The sequence below is a fragment of the Procambarus clarkii genome, chromosome 78 (assembly GCF_040958095.1).
Source record: "Procambarus clarkii isolate CNS0578487 chromosome 78, FALCON_Pclarkii_2.0, whole genome shotgun sequence".
Taxonomy (NCBI): Eukaryota; Metazoa; Arthropoda; class Malacostraca; order Decapoda; family Cambaridae; genus Procambarus; species Procambarus clarkii.
This window is the reverse complement of record NC_091227.1, coordinates 20039186-20059525: the sequence shown is the minus strand read 5'-3', so window position 1 is coordinate 20059525 and position 20340 is coordinate 20039186. Positions and strand designations below refer to the sequence as shown.

The 20340-nt window shown below is 42.0% G+C and overlaps 1 protein-coding gene across 2 annotated transcripts; it reads right to left on the bottom strand.

The window, feature by feature from the left end:
* Positions 1-3305: 3305 nt before the first annotated feature.
* LOC123746054 (uncharacterized) lies at positions 3306-17820 on the bottom strand. 2 transcript variants are annotated; one of them, XM_045727229.2, is made up of 2 exons: positions 16821-17820; positions 3306-8428 (listed from the first exon to the last, which is right to left on the bottom strand). In XM_045727229.2, exons 1-2 carry the CDS (start codon positions 16962-16964, stop codon positions 6659-6661), a joined length of 1914 nt encoding a protein of 637 aa, XP_045583185.2. In that variant the 5' UTR covers positions 16965-17820; the 3' UTR covers positions 3306-6658. The 2 variants fall into 2 exon arrangements, with proteins under 2 accessions (XP_045583185.2, XP_045583186.2); XM_045727230.2 differs by lacking the exon at positions 16821-17820 and adding an exon at positions 15911-16800.
* Between the last annotated feature and the right edge of the window lie 2520 nt (positions 17821-20340).

Genomic DNA, 20340 nt, shown 5'->3' with positions numbered 1-20340 from the left:
TGCCCGAAACGCTATGCTTACTAGTGGCTTTAGGTATTGTATGTATTACCTCTATCTTTAAATCTAACAGAATGTTTGTACTGTAACGCTGCAACTATGTATGTACTCTTCCTAAATAAATTATTATTAACAGGTAGTAATAAGATGCTGCCAAACAGCAGATTCACACACACAACGGAATGTGTCCTTAACATCACACTGCACATTTATATGACGAATTACACAAAATGTATATATATATATATATATATATATATATATATATATATATATATATATATATATGCGAGCAAGTGTACTTGTTTGACTAACTTGACCTGATGGAGTCAAGGCAGGGGTCATGACCCCGAGGGGCCGATCGGGTGACCCGGGGTCACCATAGACCACAATGCACATATCACCGCTTGTATAACCTCTCCAGATGCATTACCTTTGGTGTTTTAATGAGTTCCATGCTGGTGTCAGGGGACGAGAGATGTCAGTCATCAAAGTTTCGAGTCACAACACACCAAACGTCATCAACAACTCCCATCTGTCAACACTTCTTAGCGACAACTAATTTATTGGACCTCGACCAAAAATAGAAAACATCTTTGTATAGTCAATTTGTGACGCTCGCTTTTCACAATTTCTAATAGAGAGCTCAATCGAGGTTGATGGTGATTTATATTCCTTTACAAAGTATTGGTATCAATTTAGTAGTTTCTGTGAAATGTACAAACAAGCAGACGACGGATGTAAACAAATTTATGCAAAGATATTTTTTTTATATTGCTTTGTTTATTTCCTCATTGTTGATGTGACGACTTATACTGAATTTTGTAACTAGTTCATCAAGATTGTAACTTGCTTAACTAAATGAATTGTGGGGTTCAGTCCCTGAGCCCATTATGTGCCTCTGTAATCCTTGCCACTACCGCCCACAAGATGGGTATGGGGTGCATAATAAATGAACTAAACTAACTTTCCTCATGAGACACCGGAGCACAATATCACTCGTGTGCTATTTTCTCGTTAAAATACAATGTATTATCTTATTTTTTTAATGTGTAAACGTTTTCGATAAGTCACAAATCAAAAAACTATAGCTCAAATCCTATCAACTGTAATATGAATTTTATATTATATGGAGTTTTTTCGTAGTTATTAATATGGTTTGAGACGCAGGCCCTAAATCACCATATCGGCTATACTAAATCTGTTTAGGTCATCCGTACACAACAAATTATAATTCATCGCTTATCTCGGTGGCATGAAACTTCTTGATGTTAATTATCAACTTATTATCGTCTCAGAATATACACATCAAACAAACAATGATTATAAAACTCTTATTTTATCATTATTTTTATTTTAAATTTAATTAATGAACCTGATATTATGGATTTTATTAATAAAATAGATAAGACACTCCTGGACCTTTTAAACATGTTTTCTTTAAATCACTTCCTTGCAGCTCGAGAAAACCCAACTTGAGCCATATCTATTATAATCTATAGACTATTAAAATAGTAACTTTTATTTATTTATTTATTTATATACAACAAGGTACATTGGATTTATTAGAGTACATAGCATTGATGTTTTTACATTCTTGTAAAACCACTAGCACGCATAGCGTTTCGGGCAGGTCCTTAATCTATCAGATAATTTTAAGTAGGTAATTTGTAGCAAAATTGAAAAAAAGTTAACAGGTACATTATAAGAAAATTAGTAAATACATTATAACAAAATTTGAGGATTATCGACAGGTACATTGTAGCATAATTTGAGGATTATTTCTAGATACAAGATAATGGCAATGAGTACAACGGTAAAGTTAAATGGCTTAGGTCCATTTTGGGGGAGCATGAAGCACTAGGTAGAACACCAAGAGGCTGAAATTAGGTACTTTTTGGTGTTACTTTTAAATAATGGGGTGAGTTGGACAGCTTTTTAATTCGTTCGGGAGTAAGTTCCATAGACTAGGTCCCTTTATTTGCGTAGAGTGTTTACACAGATTTAATTCGACTCTGGTACTTCCCTGCTGGCTGGTACCTCCCTGCTGATTAGTACTTCCCTGCTGGTTGGTACTTCCCTGCTGGCTGGTACCTCCCTGTTGGCTGGTACCTCCCTGCTGGCCGGTACCTCCCTTGTGGCTCTTACTTCCCTGCTGGCTGGTACCTCCCTGCTGGTTGGTGCTTCCCTGCTAGCTGGTACTTCCCTGATAGCTGGTACCTCCCTGCTGGTTGGTGCTTCCCTGCTAGCTGGTACTTCCCTGATAGCTGGTACCTCCCTGCTGGTTGGTAGTTCCCTGCTGGTTGGTAGTTCCCTGCTAACTGGTACCTCCCTGCTGGTTGGTAGTTCCCTGCTAACTGGTACCTCCCTTCTGGTTGGTACTTCCCTACTGGCTAGTACTTCCCTGCTGGCTAGTACTTCCCTGCTGGCTGGTACCTCCCAGCTGCCTGGTACCTCCCTCAGCTGAGTTCGGGTTGAGCACCACGAGAAGGTGATAAGGGCCTTGAGGAAGGCCCCCAACATTTTTCTCAGCTTTATCGAGAAATGTTTTGAATTTTAATACAGTCTTGACCTTTGCAACCTCGGTGGGTAGATGAGTTTGAAATTGTAAGAGAAATAAAGATCAGAAGACAAATGTCTTCTGATCTTTATTTCAAAAAAAGTATTTTTCATTTATTTTTTCAAGTGAAAAAAGTACATTTGTCTACACTTTAGTACAAGTTGAGAGTTGCATGGCTGACATGACCTCTAAAGCACGACGGGACTATAAGTGAGCGTAGTCTTATATGTTGTATATTTAAGATACCAAACCAGGTTATATAGCGTGACTCATGATCACTTCTCCAAGAGATCTAATTTGATTCGCACAAGAGCGGAGAAATATGATAAGTGGGATGCCACAAGGGTCCATTTTGGGACCTACCCTTTTTTGACATATACAAATATTATAAACATCATAACATTTGCAGACGACACAAAGATTTATGGTAAAGTGGGAAATGATAATTATATTGAAGCCTTACAAAGAGGTCTACATGAACTCCACAAGTGCAAAACAAACCCTGGACGAGAGTACTCGATCATGCTAAATTGAAACGCATCATTTATTTCTTAAGAGCATAAATTATGGAAGTTGAAAGCGTGTGTCTCCTGCGATTTGGTACCATATTGTGGAGAGGAAGCTTGATAGGCTTATCAAGATAGGTCTCACAAAACATTGACCATTTCCAGGATGTAACCCACAACAGCTGCAGGAGCAGGTATCTATTTACTGTTATGAATAGAAGCATCGGGTGTAAGAAATTGAATTGAATTTGAAATAAGTTTATTGAGGTAAAATACACACAAAGGGATGAGGTAGCTCAAGCTATTCTCACCCCGTTCAGTACAGCGTGTTCATACATATATAGACAGATTGGGTGTAAGGAAACGTGGCCAAATTGCTTGCCCTGCCGGGTAATTAAACCATGGACCAGTCGTCTATGAACCGACAACACTATAGCAACTGCCTCCTTTAGAGCAGAGGCTAGCCTCTCATGGCATTAGCCTAGCTCCTCTAAAACCCTGGCCAGCCTTATATACCAATCTGGTTAACGATCCTAGCGCAGCTTCGTCCGCTTTCCCGCAGAAAACCCCCCCTTGCATGGAGCCAGTCCCTTGTAGTCCCCAGACCAGCCCCTGTAGCTGGAAGACAGAAGAGCTAGGGGAGACATGATCACCACATACAAAATTCTCAGGGGAACTGACAGGGTAGACAAGGATGGATTATTTAACACGGGTGGTACACGCACAAGGGGACACAGGTAGAAGCTGAGTACCCAAATGAGCCACAGGGACATTAGAGAGAACTTTTTTCAGTGTCAGAGTAGTTAACAGGTGGAATGCATTAGGCAGTGATGTGGTGGAGGCTGACTCCATACACAGTTTCAAATGTAGATATGATAGAGCCCAGTAGGCTCTATCATATCTACACCAGTTGACGGTTGAGAGGCGGGACTAAAGTGCCAAAGCACAACCCCAGTAAGTACAACTAGGTGAGTACACAGCTTCGCCACCTCGGTGCCGACACCATTCCGTCACTCCTGACGTCAGCCGTAGTGCGCCACGCTCACAGGATATGACTAGACGCGCCAAAAACGCACTGTGTTCATATTTGGCTTCTAGTAGATACATTTAATTTATATGATTAAAGAATAAGCTGTGCAATCATAAACACCAACCTCTATTACACGGTTTTACCCCACGTTGAAAATGATTAAGTATTAACAAAAAACACCTCCAAAGTATAATAATATATTTATTTAACAGGTGCAATGGAAGGCGTTTGTTATTAACTATAATCATAATTAATTATAAGGTGTGTAAATATACTATAAAATTTTATGTAAGATATTCGCAGAGGTCTGTCTGATTAAGACCGTTCATTGTGTCCTCTCTGCTGATTTAACTCCGTTCCTCTAAAATTATAATTAAATCATTACTCAATATGAAAGAAAATCAGAAAATTTTCAAGAAAGTGCGTAGCTATTCTGCTCTCAGCCTAACATTGCAAATCTGACCGACCCTCGCTCCAAGACACGCCAGCTCGTCCTCATTGGTAGACAACTTCGCCAGCAAGAACACCGGCTGTGTTCTTGCTACTCCGCCTCATTTTTCTGTGTTTGCGAAGACGAATAACGACTCGCCAGAAAAATATAGGCCTACACATAGACCTGTCATGGAATTAGATTTTTCATTATCAGGGACACTAAGAAGCCTATTAGGCTTACCGAGGACCCCCCTAAGGCCTAGGCCAATAACTTAACCTTCCCACGTTATACAATCCACAACAGTTGCCTAACTCCTGGGTACATATTTGCTGCTAGGTGAACACAGGCAGGTGTAAGGAAAGGTGCCCAAACATCACTCACTACTCAGATTGATTGATTGATGAAGATTAAGCCACCCAAAAGGTGGCATGGGCATGAATAGCCCGTAAGTGGTGGTCTTTTTGTGGAGGTACGACTGCACCCTGCGTGACGGGAGATGTCTCCCCCGTCCACTACTCAGAAATCGAACCTCTTGACTAATGGGTTATACTGAAAGCGCTTGCCTGTGCGCAATAAGAAATGCTGTGTTATGTAATAAGCATTATTTAATCATCGTCCAATTTGTCTCCTTAAAAAACAAATAATTTTCTCAAATACAACTCAGAAATTCTTTACAGTTACATAGCTATACACAGTAATCTAAAAATATATATCTTAATTGTTAATGTATAAAGTATCGACACCACTTAAAATTTACCGAACAAAACTCAGTACAATATTTAATTTTACTTATTGATATGGTACTGCATCTTGAATTTGATATTAGGCTACCCAGAGTTTGCTAGAGAAGCCTAATAGATTAGACTCGCTTCTCATGCTCTCTCCTGATTCCCCGTTTGACTAACCATCCTGTGAGATGGGGATATTAGATGAACTCACAACTAGCCTTTGATCTACACTCTGTAATCCGTCATATAGAATATGGTAGCAGCACATTGGTATGTATACTTAAGCCTATTAATTTAAAAAATATATATCGCGTACAAATATATATGTACGATATATATTACAAATATATTTTCTGGGGGACCCATCTCTAATGACCTTGGCAGAGGCAGGATGCCAGTGGCTTGTGATGGGAATCCCCCCATAATGAGGGTTTCCATAGTTTTGTTTTTAATTAGTACGGCTATGTTTCCTAGGCCTAATGCACGCTATCTGAGGCCTAATATAATACATATTTGTGCTATATTTGACCTAAGAACATATAAGTTTGGTTTTTACCTATATTTTGTTCGGACTTTATAAAGAGAATAGTACCAAATTCCATTATCTAACATGTCCATTACGTCTATGTATTGTTGTGTATAAAATAAACTCAAGAGAACATAAACAATATTTCGTCAATTTTTGTATATATTTTAAGACAAGAGGATATTAAGATATTTTATGAGGCGAGAGGATACTACAGGCAGCTACATGTATGTACAGAACTAATTGGATTAGTCTCTTTTGGAGTCATATTACAGTCTTGTGAGGTAGATGGTAGAAGCGATAGTGGTAGCAGTGATCCTGGTGACAATAGTGGTTGAATGAGTGGTGGTGGTGGTGATGATAGTGAGGATAGAGCAAGGACCGAGGGCTGGGTGCGGGTGGACGTCCGCCACCACCATATTCCCAGACAGGAAAGGCCAGATGAGTCAACGATGTATTCCTCCTCTTTCGCCGCTGGAGAAAATATGGAAGCTCTTGGATAGCGTACATTGCTCCACCGGAATTACTACGAACAGTTAATGAAATGACGACTCCCTCTATATACTTCCGTTTCACACGTCAGGGACTAGCACCCTTCATGGGTTATGGGCAGGGACACACAAAAGAGGGTGAGATCCTTCCCTTGTCAGAGTAAGTGAACCCTTCCCTCGTCATGGCGGCGGCAGCAGTAGCAAAATTGGCAGGGCAACAGAAAGCGTATCCCACTACAGGGCATGGTTCCTGACCCGTGCTCTGGATGGTGATTTGATGTCACCACACTTCTTAGCATATGAGGCACTGCACAAGGCATAAATAGCCACAAGGACAGCACCACATGAGTGAGTTCGATCTGAAAAACATACTGTCTCATGTGAAGATCAGTTCATGATGAGGTATGTAGGGTCCACCTTGGGCACGCCAAGGGTCTCCACCTCCTCGTAGATGACGTCCTCGCGAGTGCAGGCAAGAGCCGGAACGTGCACGTAGATGTTGGGTTCGGTTGAGGTCGAGAGGCAGACATCTGGGTCCTGTTGCTGCCTCATGCTGAGGGAGGAGAGACGGGACCTCTCCTGGCATGGTGTGAACGATGCGAACGATGACGAAGTCAACCCTGAGTCTTGTCGGGAGAGTTCAGGCCTCTGGGGTGTGTCCGGAGCGTGGTCCTCGCTGTCTAGTCTGTCCTGAGCTATCAGGTCCGACAATGTCAGTGCAGACGGTGGGCACTTGCTTATGGTAGGCCTCCGCCACATGATGGCAGTGCCAATAATCATGCCAGCAAACACACCGGCGACAGTCATGATCATCACCCAGTACCAAGAGAACCCCACGAGATTTTTGACGGGAGTCTTTTCGACCTGGTGTGAGGTCCCAGTGAATCCCCCAATTTTGGACGTATTGGAGACTTCAGCTGGCCGCATGATGTGTAATGGATAAAGGGTTTTCTGATTGCTTCTACTCGTTAACTCAAGATGGATGATGGTATCATTACCAAGGGTAAAGTTAGTAATGGCTACTTTTCCTTCACCATCCAGAACAAGCATTGTTTGTGGGCCTTGACGGACATGAAAATTTGTCAAGGTAAGGACTCCCCCGCTGCCTACTGTGATCGCTGCTGACTGCATCTCGTTCACAGTCATGTTAGTGATGGTCAACTGTCCGCTCACAACCAGTATTGCTCCAGTTTCTATGATGTCTGCAGTCACTTCAGACAGATTACTGACAACTTCACTACCTGTTGTCTGTTGAACTAATCCAGGTGAAACCAAACGCCCTATTTTAACATGATTGAGCTGCAGCTGATTCATTGCCAGGCTGGACACAACCAGCATTGTGGAATCCTCAATATACGCTTGGCGTCCAGAAGCAGAAAAGTTAGATACATCCGACTTGCGAATATTTAATAAACCAAACTGACCATCAAGCTCGTCCACATTGCAGTAATAGAGTCTGGACACGTCAAACTCTCCCAGTAGACTGTGGACTCTGGCCTGAGTAATGGACACGTTCGAGGAGCACCGGGCTTCTCCTGCACCGTAAGGAACACTCTCCTCTCTCTCATAGTGAGTGGTTGAGAAGTGCGGCGCTACACCTAGTGACCCTCTGCTACCAGGTAGGTGACCAGTGTTGCGAGTTGGAGGACCAGTGTTGCGAGTTGGAGGACCAGTGTTGCGAGTTGGAGGACCAGTGTTGCGAGTTGGAGGACCACTGTTACCAGTTGGAAGACCACTTTTTCTAGTTTGAGGACCACTATTACTTGTTGGAAAACCACTGTTACGAGTTGGAGGACTGCTATTATGAGTTGGAGGACCACTGTTACGAGTTGGAAGACCACTGTTATGAGTTGCAGAACCACTGCTAGGAGTTGGAGGACTACTGTTACTAAGTGGAAGTTTATTACTACGAGTTAGAGCACTACTGCTACGAGACAGAAGACCACCTCTTCCAGTCTCACGTCCGTTAAATGCCGTCCCTTGGTGAGACTCGGGAGTCTTGTTATGAGCGTGGCCTGTGGCGTGTCCCTGAAGTGTGACGTTGGAGGAGGACCAGACTTCGAGGGTGGCGCCACAGGGAACGGACCCGTACAGCGATTCCGTCACCTCCACTTGCATCTTCCTCACCCCGGGCCACAGCACCGCCAGGTCTACATTCTGCAACAAGGAAATGCACGTTAATGCATGTTTAGAACTACTCATAAATTTTTGATTAATATACTAAATGAAAAGTGTACATATTTTCTCATACATAATTCATTTGTTCGTAAGCTTTCAAGGTGCTTGTTCACTTGTGAACACACACCAGCAAGTACAATTGTCTTGCAACAGATTGATGAAGAAAAGAACTTTGGAGTTTCTATCCATCAGTCTCTGAAAATTGCACAAGTGGGAGCTGCTATAAAAAAATAGAAATAGCTACACGAAACTTTGACCTCAAGGAAAAGAAGGTAGTTATTTAACTGTATAAATCTCGGGTGCTTGGAGTATTGTATCCAAGCATGAAGACCTCATCTTCAGAATGGCATATCTGCTTTGGAGAAAGTTCAACATCGGGCGACAAAAATCCTTCCTAAACACTCTCTCGACTCTCATACCAGGAATGGTTGAGGGCCAAAGGGCTAACAACACTGCAAACTTGACATGACAGGGCTGATCTCATGGAAACTTTTAAAATACTGAATAATTTGGAGGATATTTATCAAAACAGCTTTTTTAAAAGGTCAGGATGTAACACAAACAAAGAGCAACAGTTTCAAGCTCAGCAAGTCACAATGTATGACAGAAAATAGGAGATATTTTTTCACCCATAGAGGATATATATATATTGTGACGATAATCTCCTTCAAGAGATTGAGCCTGCTCTTCCCTCCAAAATTACGTCTTCACAATTATATAAAAAGACTATGGAAGAAATGTCCAACAACGACAACAACACCAGCACCAGCAAGGCTTGCCAGGGTGAGCAGAAACGTATGCAACCAGCCACCTGTTCGAACTCCAACCACCAAACTACCCGTTGATCGCTACGGCTCCGCTGATTGGTCGCCGGTCTGGCTGCACCTGCACTCGCCCCCCAATACTACCTGATGTCTGGGGTCACCCCAACATCAGTCCTCGGAATGTTCCGTGCTTTCGTAGCCAACACTCCTCCCAGCTAGACGTTAGCGTGTACTGAGAGAGGTGGTGGCTTTAAGCCAATATTCCAGCACCTCCCACTTAACTTTTGTGTTGCACTTCTTATTATTTTGCCTTAACGTAACTTTCCTTGTGTCATTTAAGTATTCTTATTATTTTGATTCATTGATTTTATTATACATATTTGTTTGTGCATTATTTTCATGTTTTGATTTATTTAACGTAATTAAAATTTCATTGTTAAAGTTTACTTGTGTTTTGTGTGTCTTCTCCTTACCTTACCACAGACGAAGTTCCAGTTTTTCTATTTTTTTTTATAACTATGTGACGAGGCCATACCCCTAGCCTTAAACAGCCGAACACCAACGCGTTACCGTCACAAGTTATATGGGGGCCTGTCCTAGGAGCTTCACTCAGGTACTGGTGCCAAGTGGTAATTTATGGTAAGCGTATTTAACTTTGTTAACGTAGCTTTACTATTTTTCATTCAATTTCATTTTTTAGAAGGTGCGGTGTATTGTGCATTACGAGAGTAACATATAGTGAAGGTGAGACAACTTTGGATTACGTGGTGACTGTAGGCCTCAGTCATACTCTTAATTGGTCATCTCTCCCTCCATGTTATTACTCGTATTTACCATCTATGTCCCTTGAATATTTCTCATTCTGACAGATCATCATATTGGTACCCTGGTACTGTGGTCTGCCCCGGGTCAAGAGTACCCAATCTTCTGCAATCTGACTGTAGGAGGACAAAGAGGGCCATAGTTCCTCTAGCTCGAACTTTAGTTGCTGAATTGGGACCTCAGCAGCAGTTCTCGTCACCAGTTGACACCTCGCACCCCTACACGTCAGTCAGAGATGATGATACATACAACGGTAGGGAATTAGCTTATTTTTTCAGAGCACAAAAGTTCGCTAATTCTGTAAGTATCATATTAAATTCAGTAGGAAAAACTTGCTTTATGTCCTTTAGAGACTTGGCAAGGTATGCCTACATCCTTGGACTACCAATTTTACTTTTGAAGCATTTAACTGTTTCATTTGTTTTCGAAACTTTGTTTCATTTGTTAGTAGGATTTTCTTGCCCTTATTCTCTTACATGAGTACCGGGTACAAGATTTCCTGCGCCCTTGATTTCATTTAATCATTTAATATCTTTCACTTAACGTTAATTGTTAAAGATCACACAGGATAGGTACCAGTTGCCACGTTGTCCTGTTTCTGACATTTCATTATTGAACATTCGTGTACCTTTATTTGCTAATTTCACCATGTTTCGTCTCCAAACTTTCCGTGCAAATCCAGCAGGTGAAATAGGGACTTTAAGTCGTGCCAAGAGGACTGAACTACAAACTCTTGCACATGAGTATCAACTAGAAGTTCCCTACCAAGCCAACAAAAATGACCTACACAACCTGTTGCTGGATTACTATTTAGAGCAAGGTAAGATAGACTCTGAAACTCATGAAACTTACTATATTGCAGATAAAACTGATTTGGCAACGCTGAAACTCAAACTAGAGCTGGCCAAGATTGAACGTGAGCAGCAAAGGGAAGCCCGCGAACAGCAAAGGGAAGCAGCTGACATACGAAGGGAAGAGATCGCCCTCAAGGAACGTGAGGTTGCACTACTCCAGGAGCGGGAACGAGTACAGCTTGAAACCAAACGACGCGAGTTGGAGATGCAACGCGAACATGACAAGCAACAAGCGACTCTGGCTCTAGAGTGTCGTCAACGGGAATACACGTTGGAAACTTCACACCTCGCTCAACGCCAGCAAGCTACTGCCAATCTTCCCGTCAGTTTTAATATATCACATGCAAGTAAGTTAATGCCATCCTTTGTAGAAGCAGAAGTTGATGTGTTCTTTACCACCTTTGAAACCCTTGCTAATCAACTCAGTTGGCCTGTCGACCAATGGGCCACACTTCTCAGAGTCCATCTTACAGGTAGAGCTGCAGTCACACTCAGTACTTTGGCGTCTGAGAATGACTACTACACTCTGAAACAAGCAGTGTTGGACGCCTACCTACTTTCCACAGAAAGTTATAGAAGGAAATTCCGTGACCACCTGAAGGCAAGTACCACTACCTTCCTCGAGTTTGCCAACACGAAACGGAGGTATTTCATGAAATGGCTGGAAGCAGCACATGTCTCTACTTTTACAGAACTCGTCAACCTGATGCTTGTTGAAGAATTCTTGAGACGTGTGCCGCCTCCTGTCCGCCTCTACTTAGCAGATAAAGAAGAAACCGACTACCTGAAGTGTGCTAAGTCGGCTGACACTTACAGCCTCATCCACCGGCTGACACCTGAACCATCCTCCAGTAAGAAGTCGTGGTACAGTTACGAGAAGGTGAGCCCCGATCAAGCTGGTTCACAACTGTACTGCAAGTATTGTAGACTCTATGGACATACCATAGACAAGTGTGGTAAGTCTCAATACAAGGGAACCACTGACCAACAACGACCCAAACCAACTCCTCCTAAGTCCGGTAAGCCTGTGATGAATGTTGGTGTTGATGTTAATGATCTTTCTCTTTTCAGTAACCACCTGTATACTGGAACTGTCTCTGCCAACGGTTCAAATCCGGAGGGACGTTTCAAATTGAAGATCTTGAGGGACACAGCGGCTCTACAATCAATCATCTTGAAGTCGGCTGTGCCCAACATAGTCTACACCGGGGAAACGGTCTTCATCACTGACCTCACTGCTACTACTCCATACCCTCTCGCCAGAGTCCACCTGGATTGTCCCTACGTGAACGGGGAAGTCCAAGTCGCCGTCAGGGAAAAGCCTTTTCCCATGCCTGGAGTGCAACTTCTCCTAGGCAACGACTTGGCAGAAGACCTGCAACCGACCAACCTGATCGTCATGGACAAACCCCAGGTGTGTAACTCTGTGCCCAGAAACCCTATTCTCGAGTATGTTCCAGCAGAGGTTCAAGAGAGTGATGAAGTTTCTCCTCCGGTTCTCGTGACCACCCGTGCACAAGCCGCACGTCCACAGCCAGCTGACTCTACTGCTACCGCTGTCCCTCAAGACCCTCAGAAACTACCCCCGCATCTGACCAAGTTGGAGTTCCGTAAGTTGCAGAGGGAAGATCTTACTTTAACACCATTGTTTTTCCAGGCTGAGACTCAACCCGACAGTATTCCTGGGTTCTTCCTAGAGAACGACTTGCTCTACCGCAGATATAGACCCAGTAAACTGAAGGAGGAGGACGATTGGGCCAACATCGAACAACTTGTGATTCCCACCAGCCTGCGGCCCACTATTCTACACCTGGCCCACGGAGCATTCTCCCACTACGGCTTCAACAAGACTTACCATGGGATTCGTCAAGACTACTACTGGCCAGGTATGGTAAACAACGTCAAACAGTACGTAAAACAGTGTCATACATGTCAGATGGCAGGCAAACCGAACGTCTCCATTCCCAGAGCACCACTGATTCCCATACAGGTGCCTGCGGAACCTTTCCACAGACTCATAATAGACTGTGTTGGTCCTTTACCTCGGACCAGTTCAGGTAACGCCTACATCCTAACCATCCTGTGTCCTACCACCAGATTTCCCATAGCAGTTCCAGTGAAGAACATCACGGCTGCTACGGTTATCAAACATCTATTGAAGATCTTCACTCAATACGGATTTCCCAGGGAGATTCAAAGTGACTGTGGCACCAACTTCACCAGTGATCTCTTCAAAAGGACACTGGAGGAGTTCAACATCAAACAGGTATTGTCCAGCCCCTATCATCCTGCTTCACAGGGTTCTCTTGAACGTAGTCATCAGACCATCAAAGCACTCTTGAAAAAGTTTTGTAGTGAAACCTCAAAGGATTGGGATAAGCAGATTGACCTAATAATGTGTATTTTCAGAAGTCTCCCCAATGAGTCCCTAGGAGTATCTCCTTATGAGATGCTCTACGGCCGTAAGTGCCGTACTCCCCTTAAGGCTTTCAAAGACTCTCTCAGAGATGCCACCTTCAGTGAGCATCAGAATGTGCCCCAGTTTCTTCAAAACCTTCAGCACATTCTAGAGAGAGTCCACCGCTTTGCTCATGATAATCTATTGAAAGCCCAGGTGAGAATGAAGACTCATTACGACCAGACCAGCAAAGTAAGAAAATTCAAGCCGGGAGACTTCGTCCTTGCTTATTTCCCTATCCCAGGTTCACCTTTACAAAACAGATTTTCAGGACCCTACTGCGTCAAAGAGTGCAGGAATAATAATAATTATGTGATAGAGACTCCAGATAGGCGGCGGAAGACCCAGCTGTGCCACGTCAACCTCCTGAAGCAATATAATGGTACTCCTCCCACTGTCTTGATTAATTGTTCTACCTTCACAGAACCCTACATCCACAGTGAGACCATCCCGGCTTCTTCTCCCGAAAGCACTGACAAGGAGTCGGCGCTTTCTAATTCCAAAATCCTTAATGATCTTCCCAAATGCTTTCAGGATAATAATCGTGCTCCTATGCCCTCTTCTAATTCCACTCTCACCTCGTCAGATAAGCCCTTCATCCTCCATGTCGACGCCAATGGTACCGACGTGGGTGGTGTCGTGATGCAGCAACGAGGCGAGAAGAATACACCTGTCAGCGACTACTGCTACAAGGATCTACGGAACAATTGGCAAGGAGCTACTCTTCCTCATCCTGAAGCTTCAGCACTTCACTCCACACCTGAAAAGTGCTCGGTCCACCATCAATACGGACCACACCACCCTACACCTCCTGCAGCACGCCCACTTCTCATCTCAACGTCTTCTACTATGGGCTTGCTACCTGCAGAAATTCAACCTGGAGACACGCTATACCAAGAGTCTGACAACATCTTAGCCCATGATCTCTCCAGAGTTTATGAAGTAGAAGCAACTCCATCCATTACTCCACCACATAACGACGTACTTCTTCCAGAACCGCAGGCTTCGGGGGAGAGTTGTGACGATAATCTCCTTCAAGAGATTGAGCCTGCTCTTCCCTCCAAAATTACGTCTTCACAATTATATAAAAAGACTATGGAAGAAATGTCCAACAACGACAACAACACCAGCACCAGCAAGGCTTGCCAGGGTGAGCAGAAACGTATGCAACCAGCCACCTGTTCGAACTCCAACCACCAAACTACCCGTTGATCGCTACGGCTCCGCTGATTGGTCGCCGGTCTGGCTGCACCTGCACTCGCCCCCCAATACTACCTGATGTCTGGGGTCACCCCAACATCAGTCCTCAGAATGTTCCGTGCTTTCGTAGCCAGCACTCCTCCCAGCTAGACGTTAGCGTGTACTGAGAGAGGTGGTGGCTTTAAGCCAATATTCCAGCACCTCCCACTTAACTTTTGTGTTGCACTTCTTATTATTTTGCCTTAACGTAACTTTCATTGTGTCATTTAAGTATTCTTATTATTTTGATTCATTGATTTTATTATACATATTTGTTTGTCCATATTTTCATGTTTTGATTTATTTAACGTAATTAAAATTTCATTGTTAAAGTTTTACTTGTGTTTTGTGTGTCTTCTCCTTACCTTACCACAGACGAAGTTCCAGTTTTTCTATTTTTTTTTTTATAACTATGTGACGAGGCCATACCCCTAGCATTAAACAGCCGAACACCAACGCGTTACCGTCACAAGTTATATGGGCTTGTTCCGTGCTTGATAATACTTGAACAAGTGCTTGTTCACTTGTGAACACACACCAGCAAGTACAATTGTCTTGCAACAGATTGATGAAGAAAAGAACTTTGGAGTTTCTATCCATCAGTCTCTGAAAATTGCACAAGTGGGAGCTGCTATAAAAAAATAGAAATAGCTACACGAAACTTTGACCTCAAGGAAAAGAAGGTAGTTATTTAACTGTATAAATCTCGGGTGCTTGGAGTATTGTATCCAAGCATGAAGACCTCATCTTCAGAATGGCATATCTGCTTTGGAGAAAGTTCAACATCGGGCGACAAAAATCCTTCCTAAACACTCTCTCGACTCTCATACCAGGAATGGTTGAGGGCCAAAGGGCTAACAACACTGCAAACTTGACATGACAGGGCTGATCTCATGGAAACTTTTAAAATACTGAATAATTTGGAGGATATTTATCAAAACAGCTTTTTTAAAAGGTCAGGATGTAACACAAACAAAGAGCAACAGTTTCAAGCTCAGCAAGTCACAATGTATGACAGAAAATAGGAGATATTTTTTCACCCATAGAGGATATATGGATATATATATATATATATATATATATATATATATATATATATATATATATATATATATATACCCATGGAACAGCCTACCAAATGCCAAAACACGGCTGAATTTTAAAATCCGTCTCGATAAAATCATCAGGACAAATTGAGGAGGGACCTTTCACCATTGTAAAGTTCATAATAAAAATATGTTCTTTAAATAAGTACAATTAATAAAACCTTAGTTAATTTATAATGGAAATATTAACAAACAAATATTCATAACATGCCACGCACATAAAAAGTATGTCGTGTTGACACGACGACAACAGTGCCGGATGCGCCCCGGCGTTCCTTTGTAGGTTAAGACCAGTGGCTTGCGCCTATAGAAACGTCGCCTGTCGCCGAAAAATTATTATGCCTTGCAGTGGCTAAACACACTATTAGGCACATGTTTAGTGACTCCCAGAGTCCCCCCACCCCCTGAGAGACGAGAGCCGGACTCCAATGAACACAGATAATCAGCATGGCATACTATCGACACCCTGGTGACCTTAGACGATAAGGCGTCTTGTGCACTGTGGGAACTCGAACAGTCGTGGCCAAACGGCAGAATCGCGATGTTTCCTTCCAAATTCGTCATTTGGTCAAAAACGTAAAAACGTCTCCAGTGATCTCTGGCGGAGCAGGAGCCAGACGTCCATCACGACGACCCGAGGGCCGACCAGGAACCCCTCCAAGACCACCTCTTGGCCAAGCCGGTGCCCAACCGGAAAATGAACAAAATATCTATTAACTTTCCTGTGACCCCCAGGCGCTAAGTGTACAGAGACGCCCAAACGTTTGTCCACTCGTCAAGGCTGAACAAGGAGTACGGTAGCATTTGATATAGCACAAATTTGACTTGAAACAATTGAGTTCTCCCTACCCAGCCCTCTTTCTGCTACTCACACCCAGGGAGGCTGACCTTGACCTGACTGGCAATGAAGAACACATCACAAAATATTGCTCATAATGGCATTTTGTTGCCACGGATGTTCAGTTGGATATATGGAATGCATTGAACTTGTTTTTCTTTGTCAGCATTCCAGTTGATTTCAATAAATACAATTATATCATAAGTAAATATCAAGAGAAAACGTTGTTAAGCCATAGCATGGCAGTATAGCACTATAGACAAACACAGTAAACACGCAGGTCTTCATACCTCACTGGTGTTTCTGAAGACACATCTAAGATCCTGGTTTGTCTGGGAGCAAAATTTTGACTTTAGGTCACTGGGGAGGACGGTCGCCGGCAGCCCCAGAGTACACACCACCGCCATCAACACCACCTCCCACCTGTACATCATTGTGCCTGTGGATTATGTATATAACTGCCGTCGCGGCGAGGGGTCAGTACTGCCGCTGAGGGCGGCTGGTGTAGCTGTCAGCGAGGTAGTCACCACTGCACTGGAAACTGGCCCCGTTACGGATGTAGCCTCTTGAGAGACCAAATGCCACAAGACACGTGCCGCACACCCTCTGTCCACTCTCGTCACTTACCAACCATGTCTTTCACTAATTAAGCACTCATTTCCTAAACATCAAATTGTATTATATATAATATATGGACCAACAGTTGTCTATCACCACACAGTTATTACGAAGCAGGTTATGTGTGGAGAGAGTAGCATCAAGGGAAGATTTGTGAGGCAGGATGAAGACGTCAGCATGGCGGAGCTCAAGACGGCCACGAGCAGCGGATGTTCAGGGTTCTGCCCTTTGTTATCATGACGCACTAGCCAGTGATATCACGTCGTCATAACGTATATAATTCTCCTTGACATATACAATGCAGATTGCATTATCTGGATACCATCCCCAGTATATGTGTGAGAATATCAGTATTAAAAAGAATTATGTTTTCATATATTGGATTATGTCGCAGCTTTGATTGAGCTGATGCTTGGACGGTTGTAAACATATGCAAACTGAAGACAAAGATCATCTTGGGATGACTTTGTGCCATTAAGTTGCTTAAAGAGCTAAAGCCAATTAACGTTAGGAAGGTTAGAACATTTTACTATATATATTCAGTAGACGTTACAACTGCTAGTGTAAGATGTTGTATTCAAGTAAAGGGGTAGTTCCCACCACCTGCTGGTAACTAGACACTTGTTTTATGTTAAAAAAAAAGTTATGTATGAATTAAAATACCTACAACATGAGCCTCAAAAACTATAAGGTTTAAATTTTACGGTATCCGCAAATTTAAAACTTGTATAAAAGCTATGAGCCGTTGTTCACCACCTTTAGCTTCCTGATTCGATTTTAAATTTTTATAAATTTTCTAGCCATTATTTATGCATCACATAGGTGCAGAATGATTCAAATACGAACTCTCCTAACATTGATAAAAAAAAATTATTTACAGTATGCATTACCATTAAATTTTGAGCAATTGAATTCCAAAATCTGTCTTTTAAACTTATAAACAACCTTAATAACAATAAATGAGTACCATATAAATATTTGATGTACAATATTACTAAGTGAGTGGCTGAAGAGGGTGGATTGATAGTGAGCAAATATGTGAAAGTGGAGGTGAAAAGAAAAAGACTTTAGACTGCAGACTTTTCGAAAAAGTGGAGGAAGCTGCCAAAGCAACGTGCTCACTTGTTATTGTGCTCAGCTAGTAATCTACCATTACTAATGCTGTAGACCAACCTTAACACTTTAAATGGGTGGTTGTGGTAAAGAATTCTATGGTTAATATGTACATCATTAGTTTTGAATGATGAAGATACAAATACCAACACAATGAGTTGTCATTATAGTACTTGAATACATTTTTTGGGGCTATACAGTAATGAATACAATAAGTTGAACAGGGAAAGTATTACTGATCATTTTGCTTCTTATATATTAATAGAATAATTATGTAGATTTTTGATAACTACAGTGCTATACAGTCTCCCTGGCTTGATTCCTTCTTTTGATAATTACTTGGAGAAGGGGGACAAAAATTAATATCAAAGCCAAGAAATTTATTGACAATACAAAATGCAATCAACAAATTTACCAATTATACAGAAACTTTCATGTGGTATCAGATCAAGACTAATTATTTTACCATAAGGCGGTACTTGTCATTATACCTACTGTAAACTGCTGAACAACAAGCTTTAGTCATAATATACTTGAAAATCTTGTACAATCTTGCTTACAACAATGGACAATCTAATTTATGGAACAGAATACCCTGTAACATACTTAGAAAACAAATGGACACAGAGTTCATCACTGGTTTATGATTCTTGGCTGCACATAGAAATAGTAACATTTAGGAAAAGTGGGGAAGCAGACAGCTCTTCAGCTCCTCCCCCCCCCCCCAAAAAAAAAGGCATTAAAGGAAAGAGGGGTTCCCTTAAGCAGAGAAGGGAAAAAATGTGGAGGCATAGAACAGCACAAAAAAAACTAAAATTAAGATAATGAATAGAAAAACAGTAGTAATTGTTGCAAAGATAATGTGGAGGTAAGAGAAAATGTGGCAGACCACAAAGCTGTTGTGCAGTGAGTATAGCCCAAGAAGCATCAGTAAGGGAAAGGATTATCCCTGTTACTTCTCCGATGATACTGCTTCCATAGGAGACTGACCAACTACTGTACTACCTGTACTATAGTACAGTACTATCTATATCCCAAATACCTTATTCCCTCCTGAGAGTTTCCCATCAAAGGGTGGCTACAGCAGAACTTCCTCAAGGAAGATCTATAACCCCTCACAAACCTTTCAATCTTCCAAATGCTCTAACACCTTCCCCCAAATCCTTTCATTCAGTCATAACCATCTTTCATACAATCCCTTATTTCACCTTTATACACCCTTATTGTTAAACAACTCTCAGGCCCTCCACTATAACTACTACTACTAAAAAAATAATATAATCATAAACTTCAATTATGTGCTATAGCTGCAACTACAATGATTAATGTATAAAATCATGAACAGACAAAAATGCTGAACGAGTTAAGATTCTCACTCATATAAGGTGAGGTCAAGCACAAGAACATTGTGCCACAGTAAACATAATATATTGATATATGATCAGAGTTTGAAGCTGGCATATAGCACTCTGAAACAGTGAGAAAAATCCATTAAATAAAAGGTTAAGGCCATCTAAAGAAGAAAGTAGCGCTAATAAACAAAAATTGTCTGAAAGGCAAATCAGAAATTAATGTTAATTTGTCATCCAATATTTTTATTTTGGTTGTGTGTTTGGTTATGCTTATTTTTGCCCTGGAAACATGGCTTAGCTGTGAAACATGTATAAGGGTCAGAGGCCTTTGTTATGGTGTACAGTAATTGCATTACCTATAATTAAAAATACATGCTGTATTCAGGTATTTTGTAAATATTTTGTTGTTTGCTTTATGATGTATCTAAAATTGTGAAAACTGTGTGTGTGTGTGTGTGTGTGCATGCACACACGTGCAGAAATGAGCTGCACAAACACACACACACACTCATGCTGTCTGCTTGACAGCGGACAGCGTTTGGGATTTGTAATCCACGGATCCCTGATCAATTCCAGGCTGATACAGGAACAAATGAACATAATTTCTTTGATGCCTCTGTCCATCTAAAAGTCAAAAGCTGATGTTGATGTTTTCAAACATCAACAAACTGGAAAAGGTACAAAGACATGCCACTAAGTGGCTCCCAGAACTGAAGGACAAGAGTTA

Excerpts from the sequence above, each read along its gene's own strand:
- LOC123746054 (XM_045727229.2), bottom strand. The coding sequence starts at position 16,964 with ATGATGTACAGGTGGGAGGTGGTGTTGATGGCGGTGGTGTGTACTCTG. Across the intron at positions 8,429-16,820 it reads TCTTCAGAAACACCAGTGAG|AATGTAGACCTGGCGGTGCT; the intron begins GTATGAAGACCT and ends TCCTTGTTGCAG.